General features: G+C 48.6%; 1 protein-coding gene across 1 annotated transcript in view; it reads right to left on the bottom strand.

Moving 5' to 3' along the window:
* Window positions 1–19084, bottom strand: part of ACAN (aggrecan) — a 68929-nt gene that overhangs the window by 7263 nt on the left and 42582 nt on the right. Inside the window, exons 11-12 of the mRNA XM_070775099.1 lie at window positions 17257–17472; window positions 10176–14246 (exon numbers count right to left, since the gene is read on the bottom strand). Coding sequence (XP_070631200.1) covers window positions 10176–14246; window positions 17257–17472 — 4287 coding nt within the window. The remainder of the gene's footprint in view (window positions 1–10175; window positions 14247–17256; window positions 17473–19084) is intronic.

Genomic DNA, 19084 nt, shown 5'->3' with positions numbered 1-19084 from the left:
TTGATTGGCAAGCTTGGGGCATTGGAGCCAGGTTTCCCAGTGGGTGAAGAGATCTGGGGCTTGTGAAGGCAAAGTCCTATTGTGAGAGTGAGCTTGGAGTTCCTCCAGGTGTTTTCTCTTGTGAATATTTCAAGCGGCCCTGGGGTCTGAATTGGCTCTTAACATGGCAGTGAGCAAGGATGCTGGAATTCAAATACTGGAAGCTTAGTTAGAGCTCTTTCTTTTCCTAACTTCTTCTGTCAGTCTGAACCAAGGAAAGAGGACAAGGCCATGCAGTACTAGAACAAACAAGCTAGAAGTGGTCTGCAGAGTACAGGTTCATGAGAAAATGGCAGCGTGGAATATTCACATGAGATTTTTTTTTTTTTGGATGCAGAACCTTCTTTGTCTTCAGTAAATAAAAGTCTAGAGTATCTTATAAAGATGAAGCCAACTTTGTTATCTTGGCGGGAAGGAACAGAAACCCAGTCTAATATCTCCCCATGTAATCTTCTCTTCCAGCCAAAGGCCTCAAAACAGGGACATCTCCAGTGAATCATGATTTCTAGAAGGGCTGCATCCTGGCCAGTGGGAGACCCAGTGTTGGAAGCTGGCAAGGCACTTAGTAAGCCACCAGCACCAGCCTGGGATACTGGCAGGTATCCATCAGCCTTGTTCCCCAGAAGACTCTTCTCTCCTTCTGTTCATCTGGTCCAAGATGTCCATCTTTGTGGGACTTATACTGGTAAGTCATTGGCCTTTGCCTCAAATTTTCATCCATTAGCCAAGATGAGAACTGGAACTCCTTATCTAGTCTTTCTGTATCTTTCAGAGAAGCCAGAGACCTAGAAGATCCTTCTACGCTTTTTGTATTCATTCTTCAAAGGCACCTGCTGGGTTCCTTCCTCTGAGAACATGACAAAAGGTATTGGAAGCTCCTCTTCCCAGGGGATTCATACAATTCTGGAATGAATAGATTCTACTGTCTTATAAGTCAGCATGATGTGTAAAGCTATGTTCATACAAACTTCAGGACCTGATGTGTTGATGGGTGGTCTCCACGTAGGCATCTTCCTAAATACGTTCTAGGACTTAGTTCTTACTTCTTAAGGACAGACTAGACCGTTAAAGTCAATCCTCTTAGAAGAAGATAAAAGCACTTTTCACTAGTGCGTCGCTGATGTCATCTAGACCCGAGCTGGGTTTGTGCCATGAGAGGGCCTGAGAATCTCAAGTCCTCAGGGAGGTCTCTCTTCTCACAAAGTTCTTGACTTCATTTCAGGGAGTTGTACACCATGGGCTAGAAACCAACAGTTCCAAGTTTGAAACTGTTCCAAGCAAAACCAAAATGCATGGAGTAATGGGCTGAAATCCCAGCATGCACTTGGATTCCCAGCATGCACCAGGATTCTCAGCAGCAGCAGTAGCAGCAATAGGTCAGGCCGGTGGGCTGGGCAGAAGCTGGGGGGGGCTCTTTTGCTTCTACTGTTGTCTTTTGGTCCCTTAGCGTCATTATGGGAGACGGGAAGCACTGGGCAAGGGGGTATTAAGCAAATGTAGGCGCTAAAGCAGTTGTACAGAGCAGGGACGGGAGTGGGCCTTGGGAAGAAGAGCTAGACATCAACCCTGGGGCCTCTGCCCAACCCATGGGGGAGAGGGTAGGAGGGCAGAGGCCCAAGGGAGGTCAGGCCCAGTGGCCTCCAGTGGTCCCAGAGGCTTATTTTACATCACTTGCCCTCCCCACGTGGCCTGCGCCCTGGGACAGTGCATTTTCCTTTGTTGTGCTTGGCCAGGGCACAGAATCTGAGAAGGCTGCAGGGACTGAAACTCAAGGAACTAGTTTCCTGGGCTCAGAAGCTGTTTCATACAGCGCCCAAGATTCACAGATGAGGAGGGAAGGAAGGGCCATAATCCTGAAGACCTGAGAGCCTGTGAGCAGCACTGGGGCAACTTAGGCCGTCAGCAGTACGGAGAGGGTGGGACATCCTGGGTGGGGCCTTCTCTTTGGTCACTCAGGCCTGTGGTGCCTCTTCTTTTCCTCTGATTAGAAGAGCCATTCTGGCCCTGATTTGCCCCACCTCTTTCAGTGAAGGCAGTTAGAACATTGTTTATCTTCTGGAACCATGAGAATAGCTGGGCTGGGCCCTGCTGTACTTTGGGGACCCCAGACAAGGTGACAACAAATGGAGAATGGGAAGGGCTTTGGGCAGACTGTGTGAAGGAAGAGAGGAAAGAGAGGGAGCCATTATCTTCCAAGAATCTTCTCTGAGCCAGACACCATATCTCACAACCACTTATCCTCCAAGTGTCCCTATAGCATGGATGTCATTGTGTCATATTATAGATAAGAAAACAAATGAAGTGACCTGCCCACATGGTAAGAAGGGGAGACAGACTGGAGGAGATTAGGCCATGAGGATGAAAGTCAGGTCTCTGTTATATGTGGAGAGAGAGACTGGAGTCCTGGATCTCAGCATCTCATTACCATTTGTGCCTCCCCAGCCAAGGGCTCACAGGTCATCACTGAGTAGGGCCTCTGAGTCCGCTTTCCACTACTCTAACCAAAAGAGATTTTTTTGTTCCCGAACAAGGCTTTCTAGTGATGTCGCTAGCTAAGAACCCCTGGTAAAGGTGATGGGAATAAAGATACTTGTAAATAATCACCTTGGCCTCTGAATTGGAGAACTCAGGCCTCTACCCTGAATAGATCTTGTCCAGCTGTTGCCTGGGTCAGAACTCAAGACATCCACGTTAGAGTTTATTTTGTTTACAGAAAAAGTGGAGTGAAGTGACAGCAGGTGCTTTAACTCAAGTGATATCCAACCAAAGGGGCTGCCACTCATAAATACCATGGTATGAGTGCTACCCCTCAAGTTGTTCAGTGCACAACCTGTGCGGCTATATGTGATGACCCTGGACATGACTACTGAACAAGGATTGGGGGGCGGAAATCCCCTCAAGAAGCACAGAGGCAATTTCTTAGCTCAACAGATGCTCCACACCCTGCAAAGACCTAGGATCAATCAGGATGAACAGAATTGAACATAAATACTTGCTCTCTGGTGTATCACAACTGATAGTAGGACTATGTGTGTGTGCTCAGTCGTGTCTGACTCTTTGCCATCCCATGGATTATAGTCTGCTAGGCTCCCCTGTCCAGAGAATGCTCCAGGAAAGAACACTGGAGCAGGGTGCCATTTCCCTCTCCAGGAGAAGGACTATAACAGCATATTTATCAGTTCCAATTAGCTTTAAAAACAAACATGATTAAAGTTATAGTTATTTATACTGTCAAGTCTTTTACATTTTAAAGGTTGATCTTGGATGCAACTTTAATATCCTACTTCTTAAATTCAATTAGTTGCCTGTTAAAATCTGCCTGTGGACTTCTTGGTTATGTCAAGATGTAATTTGTATCTTGACTTATAACCCTGTATTTTTACTTGCTTTGAAAGCATTTCCCCCAATCCCCAGGGATAAGGTTTCACTGGAATTCAAACATCACCCCACTGGGGGAAGAGACAGTGTCGGATTATAGATCAGAATCTCAAATCCACAAAGTGAAAAATGTCAATAAAACAGAAAAGAGTCTGATTAAAATTTAAGTTCATGCCCTTCTAACCATGGAGTTTAGAGAAATCCAGGCAATGCCAGTGATTGCTGGGAAATTGAATGTGAGATCTGATTTCTTAAACTTAGCTGCCCATTAGAATCATTGTGATAGTGAATTTTTAGATTAAAAAAAAAATTACCAACACCACCAGAGTCCCTCTCCAGACCAAGTGAATCAGAATGGCTCAGGGTGGGGCCCACGTATGGCACTTTTTAAAAGCAGTCCAGCATTTCCCTGGTGGTACAATAGATAAGAATCCAGCTGCCAGTGCAGGGGATGTGGGTTCGATCCCAGGTCTGGGAAGATTCCACATGCCACAGGGCAACTAAGCTGGTGTGCCACAACTCCTAAACCCATGACTACTGAGGCCTGTGTGCTTAAAGCCCATGCTCTACAACAAGAGAAGCCACTGCAATGAGAAGCCCGAGTACTCCAGAGTAGCCCCCACTTGCCACAACTTGAGGAAGTCCATGCACAGCAACAAAGACCCAGTGTAACCAAAAATGAATAAATAAATAAAAATAATAAAGTTTCCCAGGTGATTCTAAGGAGCTGCCAGGATTGAAACGTCAGGATCAGAAATCTAATTCCTACAAGAAATACTGTGTTAACAATGGAAGTGAGGAGAGTGCTTCTGCTTTTTAAGTCGATAGGAATAGGATAGTCTTGCTTTTTTTTTTTGGCCACATCTCACGGCCTGTGGGACCTTAGTTCCCCCACCAAGTATCAAACCTGCACCTCCCGCACTGGAAGCGAAGAGTCTTATCCACTGGACTGCCAGGGAACTCTCCAGTTCAGTGCTTAACTGCCAAAGGACCTTTAGAAGCAGTAGTGCTCAGCTGCTAGTCGTGTCTGACTCTTCGTGGTCTCATGGACTGTAGCCCTCCCGGCTCTTCTGTCCATGGGATTTACCAGATAAGAATACTGGAGCGGGTGCCATCTCCAGTATGGCAGTAAGTAAGTAAGTGAAGTCGCTCAGTCATGTCCGACCCTTTGTGACCCCGTGGACTGTAGCCTACCAGGTTTCTCCGTCCATGGAATTCTCCAGGCAAGAATACTGGAGTGCGTTACCATTTCCTTCTCCAGGGGATCTTCCCGATCCAGGGATCAAACCGGGGTCTCCTGCATTGGAGGCAGACGCTTTAACTTCTAAGCCACCAGGGAAGATAAAAGGCTGGCTAGTATGGCAATAGTGGTTGCCATCTTCTATTCCAGGGGATCTTCCCAACCAAGGATTGAACCTTCGTCTCTTGTGTCTCCTGCGTTAGCAGGCAGATTTTTTTTTACCACTGTGCCACCTGGGAAGCCTTGCTAAAGAATCTGAGTATTCATTAAGCATTTATTTTGCTGTAAAGAGTACAGATTAATAATTTATCAAGAACCTGTTTACAGAATGCTGACTAAACAAGATGACACAGATCTATAAGGCCTTTTAACAACCTGTAGTTCCTGGTTCTAGAGCCACATGACAGGTGGGTGATCTATGGATGCTGGACACCATCTGCAGTCCTTTTGGAAGCGCCAAGTCTCGAGTTAAATTGAACAGGAGTGACTTGGGACCCCAGGGGTATCGTGGTGGGCACCGAGATGCCAGATTTTGCACGTGGATGACTCTTACTACTCACTCTTTAGAGATGACAAAGCTTTTCGTAATCAGTGGCATGAGAGACAGAAAAGGGAACCTGTAAGATGTACATGGATGATCTTAATCCTCACAGCAGTGTTTCTCAGCTCTGCCTGCACACTGGAGTCACCTGGGAGTTTAAAAAACTCCAGTGCCAAGGCCACAGGACTATTCTAATCAGAGTCTGTACGAGTGGGACCGAGGCACTAGGTCTTAAAGCACAGAACCACCATCATTGACACTGTTTACAAATGAGGTAGCGAGGGCTCGTCTGTCTCTAGTTGAACCAATGTGATACTACAGCCACTCTTAATTCTGGTTCCCCTGAAATTTAGCTTCTAGCTTTTTAAGACCAACAACTGGTTGTTATGTTCAAGAGAAGATTTCTTATTCATCTGGATGTGTTAAGCAGTGAAGACCTCAATTCTTTTTTTTTAAATCACAAATTCATTTCTTGGATATTAGCACACAAATGTTTTTGATACAAAAAGTGTTAGAAATTGTTAGTCGCTCAGTCATGTGACCCTTTGTGACCCTATGGACTCTAGGCCGCCAGGCTCCTCTGTCCAAAAAATTCTCCAAGCAAGAATACTGGAGTAGGTAGTCATTTTCTTCTCTAGGGGATTTTCTTGACCCAGGGGATAAACCTGGGTCTCCTGCATTGCAGGCATGTTCTGTACCGTCTTTACCACCAGGAAATTATATCCCGGAAAAAGAACTAGTAATACGCTATTAAAATAATGCTTATCAATATAACTCAAACTAAAAGGCCAATTGATTAGGTAATTACTGAATAGATCTAATTCAATTGTTAATTGAAATAATAAAAGTGTTTCCTCAACTGGTCATTGTAATCATCTTTTAACCCAGTTGGTTAGTTAAGTCGCTCAGTGTGTCTGACTCTTTGCGACCCCATGGACTGTATGTAGCCTGCCAGGCTTCTCAGTCCATGGAACTTTCCAGGCAAGGATACTGGAGTGGGTTGCCATTTCCTTCTCCAGGGGATCTTCCTGACCCAGGGATCGAATCCAGGTCTCCCATACTGCAGGCAGATTCTTTACCGTCTGAGCCAATTGGTTGGGATATGCATTAATTACAGAGTGTTTTGCACTCTTATCCGCCGCCCTCACCACATGCACATAACAGAAGAGTTTTGAAGACCCCAGTTCTTGATTGGACTCACTCAGCGGAGTTAGGCAAACTGCTTAACCTCTAGGGGCTGCACTTTCAAATGGACATGATTACCAGGCTCAGAGCTGCCTGGGAAGAAACTGCGGGAAGGAACGCCCATTGGAAATATACATGATTAAAGAAAAGGTGTCTTTAGAGCAGATTAGCTAAGGTCCATTGTCACCTACTTCTAATTTCAGAGGTGCCAGGACGCGAGCCTTGCTGTGTGACTTCTGATACCAGTATTCCATTTTTGTTTCAAGTATCAGGTTGGAAAAGGAGTTGCTAAGAATGGACAGAGGTGTCAGAAGATACTAAAAGAGAGCAAGGGGGCTCTGATCCTGGTGGCGGCCCCCATCCCAGAAGCCCTGCTGGGCCCTGAGTCTGTTCCTCGCTGACCCAGGCTGGGCTGGCTGACAGAGCTGAGCTCCATAGCACTTCACCCAAGACAGGCGCCCTGCTGCTCTCTACTGCACACCCAGACCCAGGAGGGGGGACGTGTCTGCACACCTGGCAAGATGTCTACCAGACAGACAGAGTCACTTCTACTGCCAACTGAGGAATCTGTGTGCTGTAAAGCACACTAGGTCTTTCCACGTTTTCATCAGCGGTGGTCTCTCCCAGGACAGAGGTAGTGCTCTGCCTTCCCTGTGGAGGTGGGAGACAGAGGGGTGTGTCTACAGCTCTGGGGTCACTATGGCTCAGTGGAAGCACTGTCCCCTTGGTAGAAAGGCCAGGACCTTCCTAGGAGAACCAACCTTCTCTGGCCACAGAGGCCTATAGTGTTCTCAGTCACGGCCCGCACATGTGGGCAGAGGCTGATCCCAAAGGGGAAGAGAGTGAATAGTATACACCCTAGAGCCTGTTTGTGGTCATGTATGGATGTGAGAGTTGGACTGTGAAGAAGGCTGAGCGCTGATGAATTGATGCTTTTGAACTGTGGTGTTGGAGAAGACTCTTGAGAGTCCCTTGGACTGCAAGGAGATCCAACCAGTCCATTCTGAAGGAGAATGGACTCTGAAGGAGATCAGCCCTGGGATTTCTTTGGAAGGAATGATGCTAAAGCTGAAACTCCAGTACTTTGGCCACCTCATGTGAAGAGTTGACTCATTGGAAAAGACTCTGATGTTGGGAGGGATTGGGGGCAGGAAGAGAAGGGGACGACAGAGGATGAGATGGCTGGATAGCATCACTGACTCGATGGACATGAGTCTGAGTGAACTCTGGGAGTTGGTGATGGACAGGGAGGCCTGGCGTGCTGCGATTCATGGGGTCGCGAAGAGTCGGACACGACTGAGCGACTGATCTGATATATATATATATATATATATATATATATATATATACACACATTTCCTGTGTAAGTGCCAAGTATATAGCAGGTTTATATTAAGAGTGCATATATATTAAGAGCATATAACTCATTCACAGTCATTTCCCTACATGTGAGCCTTCAAGTTGCAAACTTCAAAGATGCAAACGTACATGTGGTTCCAGCAAGGAACCAGAACCCGTGCCCTCAGCATCAGGCATGAGTGACATGGCAGCTTGCCCTCCATCTCCTGTTGCTGACGACCCTTCATCTCTACCATCTCCCACCTCCTCTCCCTCCTCCAGTCAGTAACTCTTCTTGCCTGTTCACTCGATGCCAGCGCCTGTATGCCAGTGTTAGACTTCTCAAGGTACTTCTCAAGGTACTGTCCTGTATGATTAAAAATGTTTTCTTTGTTTTTGTGTTTGTTTTGTATGTATTATTTGTGTGAAAAGTATTATAAACCTATTACAGTACAGCACTCTATAGCCAATTGTATTAGTTGGGTACCTAGGCTAATTTTGTTGGACTTAAAACAAACTGGACTTATGAATGTGGTCTTTGTACAGAACTCATTTACATGGAGGGGACTTGCTGTATTATTTTGCATATATATTGGTATCTATATTAATGTACCTTTGTGTAGGATGTAAAGGCATTTTGCATGTGTCTTAGGACTGAAGCCCTTTAACGGAAGGCCTTGGGTCTCGGAGTTCTAACTCCAGACACAAGTTGGGGTAAGGACGTGGAGGCAGTGCAGAGAGCTAACCCAAGAATCTGAGCTTGGAGGGAACCGGGCATTTCTTCCCTCAAGGGTGGTGATGTTGATGAGCTGAAATGTCTTCACAGCCACAGGCCTCCAGGTGCTCCGGGAGTGACACATAGATTCTACCATCTCATTTTGGCAGCCACCTCCAGTCAGAGGATCCCCCAGGCTCCTCACTTACCTCACAAGCTCCTTGGACAAACAGAGGCCCCAGCATGATGGGTGCTCAAGGGTGGGGCTCTGCTGGGTCATAGCTGACCTGCAGCCATGAATCCTGGAGCTGGGAGTGATGAGTTCTATCTGTGTTATCTCATTTAAGGCAAGAAAGGTACTCAAACCCTACCCAGGCCTAAGCATAGAGGGGACTCTAGGGGCTTTCCCAAAGGGGTCCACTCTGGATGATGCAAGACAGCCTACCCTCGGACTTTCCCTCCCAGGGACTTCGGGGCATGACTGGCTCTCTTCAATAACTCCCTAGCTCAACATTCTTTTGAAGTCTCCAGCTTGATCTTCAAAATTCAAGCACCTTTTGGATTTTGCTCATAAAACAATCATTGGCTTGACAAAAAAAAAGAACTACTTCTCAATTTAATGACTTTTTTCTCCTAAACCATCATGCAGAACAGACCCTCTAGAAAGACATGCCATGTTTATCCTGTGGCTGCTACCCCAACACATCACTATGTACTCTTCTACGCCAGTGTGACAAGAAGCCTGCACCTCAGGTGACCTTGGACGCCTCCTCCCGACCCTTCTGTCTGCACCCCCATGGCCGCCGAGGGTCTTACCTACGTCTCAGTGCTTGCCAGTGTGGCCGGGGGGCACAAGCATATGACGTGTCCCTCCGTCTCCTGGCAGGTCCCAGCGCTACAGGGCTTTTCGGCACAGGAACTGGTAGAGGCTGCAACCCGCAGGGAGAGGCTGGGCATCAAGAATGTTGCTGCCTGGGGTACAGCGCAGCCTCCAAGACCTCCAGGGTGGGGCCTCAGGCCACAGAAACCCACAAGGCTGGTTTTGGGTCAACATGATTTCTGGGGACTCTCTCCCTCCTGAGCCCCTGCTTCTGGTGGGGCTGAATTCTCTGATTGGACTCTCAGTACACAGGGGGATGCAAGGGGCCCCAGAAAATAAAGGAAAACCAGAAGCTTCTGGGTTTGTGTCAAGGCAAGACCATCACTACAGTACAGAGGAGGGTTTACTTGCACAGGGTCGGGGTGAGGAGCCAGGGTCCAAAGGCAGGACACAGCTGGAGTGATGCTTCATATTAACTTGAACTGTGCAGGTTTTAACCCTGCACAAAGTAAGTATTGGCACATAAATGTCATCAGCAGATTCATTCTCTCTTCTCATGCTCATTCCATGAGCCAGGGGCAGGAGAAGAATTTCCAGCACTATCTAAACAGTACTTCTCGTGCCGAGTAAGATAGTTGAGTTCACATATAAATGTTTGTGTGATGGAACTCTACTGTGACTGTAACAATTGTGAACCTACAAGTGTGTACTGTGTGCAAAAGATATAGCCTTGTTCTCGACATATTTATATCTTATTTACTCTCCTCTGGTACTATTGCTGTTTTACAGATGAGGCTCAGAGAGGTTAAGATACCTGCCTAAGCCTGCACAGCTCAGAACCTTGAGTCTACACTGCTTCCTACCATGCTACAGTCTGAATCACTCCGACCCACTTAAAGGAAAATGATCCCAGCTGTACCTGTTGTGGTTGCCTCTGAATCATCTGTCCCTCCTGCGGAGGCTGGGATAGAAGCATCAGTCGGGGAGGTGGCTGTGTCGGCTGTTTGGCTCTCTTCTCCTGAGTGCACAGGGCTTGAGGATTCGATTTCTAGACGCGCCTCTGCAGGGCGCTGGGTCTGCTGAGTCCACTCGGATTCTGGGATGGTGGTGCTGATGACAATATCCAGCCCCGAGGTGTGGCCAGACAGATCTCCGCTGGTGTCAGTCCTGTCTCCAGAAGCCAGGGGAGTGGCAGAAGGTGAGCCTGATGCCTCTACGCTCACGTCAAAGGCAGTGGTTGACTCTCCACTCACTTCCGGGGTGGCCAAGCCCTCCGTGGGGCCTTCTGGAAAGGCTGAGGGGCTGCCACTCACTCCCAGGCCTGAGGTTCCCTCCAGATCAGCTTCATGGAAGGTGGAGGTGGTTTCACTCAGGTTAGGGGACCCGGAAGCTCCTCCGCTTGCCTCGGGGGCAGCAGATGCTCCCACCTCAGCCTCGGGATAGGCTGACGTCTCACCGCTGGATTCTGGGACTGATGACACTTCTACCCCCGATCCAGGGAACCTTGGCACATCCCCAGATGCAGAGGCTTCACCACTGGATTCAAAAAGCTGGGGGGTGTATGTTACGGGGGGTCTCTGGCCCAGTTCCTGGGAAACGGTTGGTTCAGTAACTCCCTCCACCAACTCAGATGTGATTAACGTAACTTCTGGAAGTCCGGAGGCCTCCCCACTGGTGCTCGTGGCTGCAGAGGATTCCCCACTTACATCAGTGGTGCCAGAAAAGTCCCCACTAAAATATGGAGTACTTGCGGGCTCCCCACTGGGCTCCACTAGTCCAGACTGAAGCCCACTTTGGTCCAAAGATCCCAAATGGTCTCCAGACATGTCTGGTGCTCCAGAAGGCGCACCGCTAAGTTCCAGAATGCCTGAAGGCCCTTCTCCTGCTTCTTGAGCAGTTGGAGCCTGGGTTACAGATTCCACCAAAGTCCTGTCTACAAAAGAGACAGTGGGGAAACCAGACGGAAGTCCACTGCTGTCATATGCTCCGGAGGGCAGGCTGCTCCCACTTTCAGCTCCGGAGGCTTCTCCACTGACCTCAGTTACTCCGCTTGGCAGGCCACTGAATTCTGGAGGCTGGGACGTAAACCCACTGGAGTCAATTGCTCCAGAAGACAGTCCACTGACATCCGCTAGCCCAGATGTGCCTGAGACACCCACCTCTCCTGAAGGGAGGCCACTGAGTTCCACAGATCCTAAGCCTTCTTCTTCTTTAAATGTCGTTGGGGTCACTTCAACCAAACTGGTGTCCACGAACGTAATGCCAGAAGATTCACCACTGCCACTCACAGCACTGGAAACCAGGTCAGGGATCCCGGATGTTGTCCCACTGAACTCTGGCAAGCCCGATGGTTGCCCACTGAGATCAGGGATCCCGGGTGCTTCTCCGCTCAGGTCGGTTATGCCGAATGGTGGACCAAGGCCAGAAAGAATTCCAGAAGCTTCTCCACTGATTTCTGGTTGTCCAGAGGCCAGTCCGCTAAGCTCAGTCACGCCAGATATTTCTCCATAAAACCCTGATGGCTGCCCACTGACCTCAAGAAGCCCGGAAGTTTCCCCACTAATGTCAGGAAACCCTGAGGGCTGTCCACTGACACCAAAGAGTCCAGAGGTTTCCCCACTGATGTCAGGAGACCCAGATGCTTGGCCACTGAGTTCAGCTCCTGAAGAGAGTCCGCTTGCTCCTCCACTAATGTCCAACTCACTGAAGGGCAGCCCAGATGTTTCTCCAGCACCGCTGATGTCAATGGTTCCCCTTCCTTCTAGTTCACCTGCTGTGGTGGCTGTGACGACTTCCACCAATGTAGTATCCACTAGGGAGACAGTTGGGAACCCAGATGGAAGTCCACTGAAATCAGGAAGGCCAGAGGATGGGCCACTTTCAAGGTCCACCCCAGAATACTCACCACTAAATCCAGAAGGAAGACCACTTGCTTCTGGAGCTTGCCCACTTCCTAGAGTTACAGAAGGTATTCTGCCAAGGTCCAAGGCTCCAGAAGCTGACCCAGTCAAGTCTTCTTTTCCAGAAGTCAACCCACTAAGATCCCCAGCTCCAGAAGCAGAGATCTCCAGACCTTCCCTTCCAGAAGGAAGTCCACTAAGGTCCCCTACTCCAGAAGCAGAAGTCTCTAGATGATCCTCTCCTCCAGAAGGAAGTCTACTGAGGTCCTCTACTCCAGAGGCAGAGATCTCTAGATGACCTTCTCCAGAAGGAAGAACACTGAGGTCCTCTACTCCAGAGGCAGAGACTTCTGGACCTTCTCCAGAAGGAAGTCTACTGATGTCCTCTACTCCAGAGGCAGAGATCTCTAGATGATCTTCTCCAGAAGGAAGAACACCGAGGTCCTCTACTCCAGAGGCAGAGATCTCTAGATGATCTTCTCCAGAAGGAAGAACACTGAGGTCCTCTACTCCAGAGGCAGAGACTTCTGGACCTTCTCCAGAAGGAAGTCTACTGATGTCCTCTACTCCAGAGGCAGAGATCTCTAGATGACCTTCACCAGAAGGAAGAACACTGAGGTCCTCTACTCCAGAGGTAGAGATCTCTAGATGACCTTCTCCAGAAGGAAGAACACTGAGGTCCTCTACTCCAGAGGCAGAGACTTCTGGACCTTCTCCAGAAGGAAGTATACTGATGTCCTCTACTCCAGACACAGAGATTTCTGGACCTTCTCCAGAAGGAAGTCTACTGAGGTCCTCTACTCCAGAAGCAGAGACTTCTGGACCTTCTCCAGAAGGAAGTCTGCTGAGATCCTCTACTCCAGAAACAGAGACTTCTGGACCTTCTCCAGAAGGAAGTCCACTAAGGTCCTCTACCCCAGAAGCAGAGACTTCTGGACCTTCTCCAGAAGGAAGTCTACTGAGGTCCTCTACTCCAGAAGCAGAGACTTCTGGACCTTCTCCAGAAGGAAGTCCAATAAGGTCCTCTACTCCAGAAGCAGAGACTTCTGGACCTTCTCCAGAAGGAATTCCACTGAGGTCTTCTACTCCAGAGGCAGAGATCTCTAGATGACCTTCCTCTCCAGAAGGAAGTCCACTGATGTCCTCTACTCCAGAGGCAGAGATTTCTGGACCTTCTCCAGAAGGAATTCTACTTAGGTCCTCTACTCCAGAGGCAGAGATCTCTAGATGAACCTCTCCTCCAGAAGGAAGTCCACTGATGTCCTCTACTCCAGAGGCAGAGATCTCTAGATGAACCTCTCCTCCAGAAGGAAGTCCACTGATATCCTCTACTCCAGAAACTTCTGGGCCCTCACCCCCAGAGGGCAACCTGTCAACTTTAGGAGCACTGGTCCATGTAATTCTCTCTTCTTCCCCTGAAGGCAGTCCACTTTCCACAGGCAGGCCTGAGCCCACTGTAGAGGTGAGCCCACTGGAGTCAAGGTCTTCAGAGGGCAGTCCACTTGCACTTTCCCCTGAGGGCTGCCCACTGAAGTCTAGGTGTCCTGAAATTTCTCCACTGCCTGTGAAGTCACCACTGATTTCGGGCACCCCAGACACCTCCCCAGAGCTTGGCAGCTCAGTCCTGCTGGGCACTGGGGCTGAAAGTGTGGATGGCTCCTCTGAGGGGAATGGCTCCTCTGAAGGGAATGGCTTCTCTGAGGGGAAAGGCTCCTCTGAGGGGATTGGTTTCTCTGAGGGGAATGGTTCCTCTGGGGGGAATGGCTTCTCTGAGGGGAATGGCTCCTCTGAGGGGAATGGCTCCTCTGAGGGGATTGGCTTCTCTGAGGGGAACAGTTCCTCTGGGGGGAATGGTTTTTCTGAGGGGAACGGTTCCTCTGAGGGGAACGGCTTTTCTGAGGGGAATGGCTTCTCTGAGGGGAACAGTTCCTCTGGGGGGAATGGTTTCTCTGAGGGGAATGGTTCCTCTGGGGGGAATGGTTCCTCTGAAGGGAACGGCTTCTCTGAGGCTGAGGGCACTTCCGTTGCAGAAGGGCCTTCTGTGTGCTCCTCTGTTGCTTCTCCAGTGGGAGGCCATGTAGGAGGGATCCCTGGAGGAAAGGAAGAGGGAAGGCGAGGTGTGAATTTAGTAACTCTGCCCCATTTTAAGCTCATGCAGAGAAGCTGAACTCCATCCCTTCCACCGTAAGACTTTTTCCTCAAGAGCTCAGAGATCTGTCTAGATATTTTGTAATGGACCCTCGCACAGACACTTGGGAGAATGGGGACCAGGAAACTCCCCACCACCCTCAGGCTCTGCTTTGTGAGACTCTAGGGGGCACCACCCACACAAGTCACAGTATGTGAGAGCCTGGCTGCCGCTGAAGGCAATCAAGGTCACCTTCTTTCAAGTGCTTCTACATTATCACCTCATTTATCTAGAACTATGATTTTTAAAGTGTGGTCTTTGGACCATCAGCACTGCATCAGCTGGGAGATGGACAGAAAAGCAGATTCTCAGGTCCCTCCCCAGCTCCACTGAATTGGGAATTCTGGGGCAGGACATAGCACAATGTATTTTAACATTTATGCCCCCATGTTTGGGGCAGGACATGGCATAATGATTTTAATATTCTGACCATGCTGATAATCTCTGTAAGTGAGAATTGTGCACCAGAACTCATCCCTCTGAGGCCAAGAGGGATGTTTGCAAAAATACATCAACTTTTTCCATTCTGAGAGCCCTAATAGGGCTAATAGAGAGGATTTGGAAAAGAGAGAGAGAGAGAAAAGGAAACCCCATAACTCTAAATAATTATGGTTATATTATTTCCTTTATGTCCTGTTTCCTTTGGCATTGAAAAATAACTAGCTGGGATTGTACCTTGCATGTATTTTTGGGCTAATTTCCCAGGCAGAGAACCTGAGCACAGAGGGTGCTGGGTCCCAGTGGTCAGGCTCACAGCCTACTCTCACTGGAGAATGCTGGATAAGGGTGGGGAGCTCAGGAACTGTGGTGGAATGCATGCAAGAGGATTTTAGGTGGATATTTATCTATCTATTTAAACACATATACACATGCGAGCATGCATGCTGTCACTTCAATCGTGTCCGACTCTTTGTGACCTCATAGACTGTAGCCCGCCAGACTCCCCTGTCCATGGGATTCTCCAGGCATGGATACTAGAGTGGGTTGCCATGCCTTCCTCCAGGGGATCTTTCCCAACCCAGGACTCAAACCCAGGTCTCCCGCATTGCAGGCAGTTTCTTTACCACTGAGCCACTGGGGAATTTCCCCACACGCATACACATACACATAAATATATACACACACCACAAATCAGAAAATAGCCACTTACAGACATTACATTTTTGGTTTCTTGTCAAAAGCAAGTCAATTTAAAGAAAAAGGTCCAGAGTTAACAGCAGTAGAGATTGTTCCCCATATGGCTCAAATCAGTGAGGTGGTAGGGAACTGACGAAATATTGGGAAATATTTCTGTGGGGCCACTGGAGTCCCCTCCCGTGAATAACTTCTGTTACTGGCTGCCCGAGTCCTGTGCCAAGCCACACACTCATACCCAAGAGGACTCAGTTCTTCCTGTCCTGGTGAAGGGCGAGGAATGGGCCTGGAGCAGGTGTGACTGCTGGGTGAGGTCTCTGAATGAAAATTCTACTTACTCCACTGATGTGACTTTACCTTCTGGGTTTGCATTTCCAGCACCCAGAGGAGCACTTAGTGTGGCCGGATTGCTTGGGGACTGTGCACTGACTGAGTGACTGGATGAATTAGTGGGAAGCTTTGATATATTCCTGTCTTCAAATGCATGTGACCCTGGGCAAACTGACTCTGCCAGGTATACACAGGTTACTGTGCATCACTATAAATCAGCCTTACCCAAAGTGGGCTATGTTAAAAATGTTCCATGGAAAAAAAAAAAAAGACCCTGTGGTCACATTCATTTGGGACCCACTGAATACACTGCCCTCTCTGCTTTACAGAGCATATTAGCACATCCAAGGCTCTGAGAAGCTCTGCAATGGTGGGGGTTGTGGTTGGGTGCTATTAATGTTTCTGTAAGTCAGGATTTCCTAAACCTGATGCCTACTAAATGCTTTTTCCAATAGGGTTTGGAGTCCGTGGATTTCATCCCAGCAAGTCCCATGTGATTTAATCATGACAGCTGTTGCTCAGGAAGTTCTGACTGGGGACACCTGGCCCAAAAAAAGGACTCAGATGGAGAAACAAGACAAGACAGGTCTATACATCAGTGTCTCTTTTGCTGTCTCATATACAGGGTTATTGTTACCATCTTTCTAAATTCCATATATATGCGTTAGTATACTGTAATGGTGTTTTTCTTATAGAACAGTCTTTTGGACTCTGGGAGAGGGAAAGGGCGGGATGATTTGGGAGAATGGCATTGAAACATGTATAATACCATATATGAAACGACTCGCCAGTCCAGGTTCGATGCATGATACTGGATGCTTGGGGCTGGTGCACTGGGATGACCCAGAGGGATGGTATGGGGAGGGAGGAGGGAGGAGGGTTCAGGATGGGGAACACGTGTATACCTGTGGCAGATTCATGTTGATATATGGCAAAACCAATACAATATTGTAAAGTTAAAAAATAAAATAAAATAAAAAAAATAAAAAGCAAGAGAAGACAGGTCACAGTGGGACTGCCAACAGCTACCCCCTCCCAGGTCCTTTTCCCTCTGTTGCAGTCCTTCCCACAAGAGTTTTAAGAGGTTAGGGAGTAGAGGTGTGAATGCAGGAGCACAGAGTAAGTGAGAGTCCTCCAGTTGATACAGTGCTGGGCATTTGGGGCGTGTAGCTGGAAGATAAGTGAGTGTAGAGAGAGTGAAAGAGAGAGAGAGAAGAGGTGTGTTTTATGAACAAAGCTGCCCTTTTTCTCCCTTAGGATTGGTCCTGGATGCCTGCTGAGGTGGCTGAAGTTACCCATGGCAGCACACTTAAATAAAATCAGGGCTGGGGGTCAGGGCTGGGGAAACAGATCACGGGTCCCAGGGAGAGAACACTTCCTCCTCCCCCCTTCCAGGCCACACCCTGGCCCAGGGAGGCAGCAGGACATGCAGGAGAGCCCGGACGGACCTGGTAGTGGCAAAGTGCCCGCTGGGGTGTAGGCAAGTTCCCATTCCGTCTTGTTTTCTGGCTCAACGGTGAAGCCTGGGATTGCAGTCGTCTCCTCCCCGATGGGGACAGCAGCCACGCCAGGCCCCACTTGTGTCACCATCCACTCCTCCACGTCAGGGCCTGCTGTGGGTGCACTACCCTCCTCTTCTTCTGGAGAGGGCGCCGCTGAAACACCTAAAGAGGACATGTGTGGTGAGGGCTGGGGGCTCCTTACCAGTGACCCACCCCAGGCTGGCCCTTCTTCAGGGGACCCAGGGGCCCATGAGGTGGGCCAGGCTTGTGCACAAATCTTGCTAGTCCTTGGACTTCCAACCCCTACCCAGTCCAGTGAAATGACGTTTGTCCTTAATTAATAAGAGGTGTTTGCTTCAACTATATCAATATGCACATACCATCAGCACTTTATTTCAGTGGTCTGGGGCACCTCTTTTGCAGAATCTATTATACATGCCAGGCATTGTTTAAAGGTGTGATGCATCAATGCATAAAATCATCTTAGGGGACTTCCCTGGTGATCCAGTGGCTGAGACTCAGTGCTTCCAATGCAGGAGCCTGGGTTCAATTCCAGGTCAGGAAACCAGATCCCATACACTGCAACTAAGAGTTTGTGTGGAGCAACTAAAGATCTCTCCTGTCACAACTAAAGATCCTGCGTGCCGTAACTAAGACCCAGCACAGCCAAATAAATAAACAAATATTTTAAAATAAGATAAAATCATTTTATCCCACAACAGCCATGTGAGAGAGATACATTATCTCACTTACAGACAGGGAAACTAAGGTTAAGTGACTTTCCCAGTGTCAGTGGCTTCTAAGTGACAAATCTAGTCCATGGGCCCAAGTATCTGGTGCCAGGGGCTTCCCAGGTGGTTGTAGTGGTAAAGAATCCACCTGCGAATGCAGGAGATGCAAGACATGTGGGCTTGATCCCTGGGTCAGAAGATCCCCTGAAGGAGGAAATGGTAACCTGCTCCAGTATTCTTGCCTGCAGAATTCCATAGACAGAGGAGCCTGACAGGCTACAGTCCATGGGGTCGCAAAAGAGTCGGACATGACTGAGTGACTGAGCAAACAGCATGATCTGATGTCAGACTCTCCGCTCTTAAGTACTGCAATGATGCTGCCTTTCTTGGGGACAGAAATGATGTTCCAAATGATGTTGTTCCTGGATCAAAATCAGGAGAGTGCTATTTAACATGCATGAAGCCATCCTGGCACTGGATGGTGAAGGCAGGATTCATTGACTGGGAGTAACTGTTCTGGTTTTGTGCACTTGATTGGGAAGGAAGCCAGGTTTCTCAGCAGATATATAAAAGGCTGAGTCTACAGAGGGTCGGGCATGGACGGTAGAGATGCTTGGCTGAGAATTTACTGGGGGGCTAATTGGCTTGACTTCTGATGTCCAGAGCAAGGAGAGGGGTGCTGGGGCAAGGGCCTCATCAAATCCTCTGGGAAGGGATTGGCTTTCTTGACTGACAGAGTGAGACTGAACTTTCTTCGAATTAGGTTTTAAAAGGTGACCCTGGGGCTTCCCAGGTGGGGCTAATGGTAAAGAACCCAGTCCGCTGATGCAGGAGACATAAGAGATATGGGTTTGATTCTTGGGTCAGGAAGATCCTCTGGAGGAGGGCATGGCAACCCACTCCAGTATTGTTGCCTGGAGAATCCCATAGACAGGATCTTGGTGGGCTATGGTCCCTAGGGTCGCAAAAAGTCGGACACGACTGAAGTGACTTAGGACTGAAAGTCTTGGAAACTTTGGGACGTTCAACGTTTGTTTGTTTTT

The sequence above is a fragment of the Bos indicus genome, chromosome 21 (genome assembly GCF_029378745.1).
Source record: "Bos indicus isolate NIAB-ARS_2022 breed Sahiwal x Tharparkar chromosome 21, NIAB-ARS_B.indTharparkar_mat_pri_1.0, whole genome shotgun sequence".
NCBI lineage: Eukaryota > Metazoa > Chordata > Mammalia > Artiodactyla > Bovidae > Bos > Bos indicus.
Note: the sequence above shows the minus strand (reverse complement) of the source record. Positions and strands in the feature narration are given on the sequence as shown.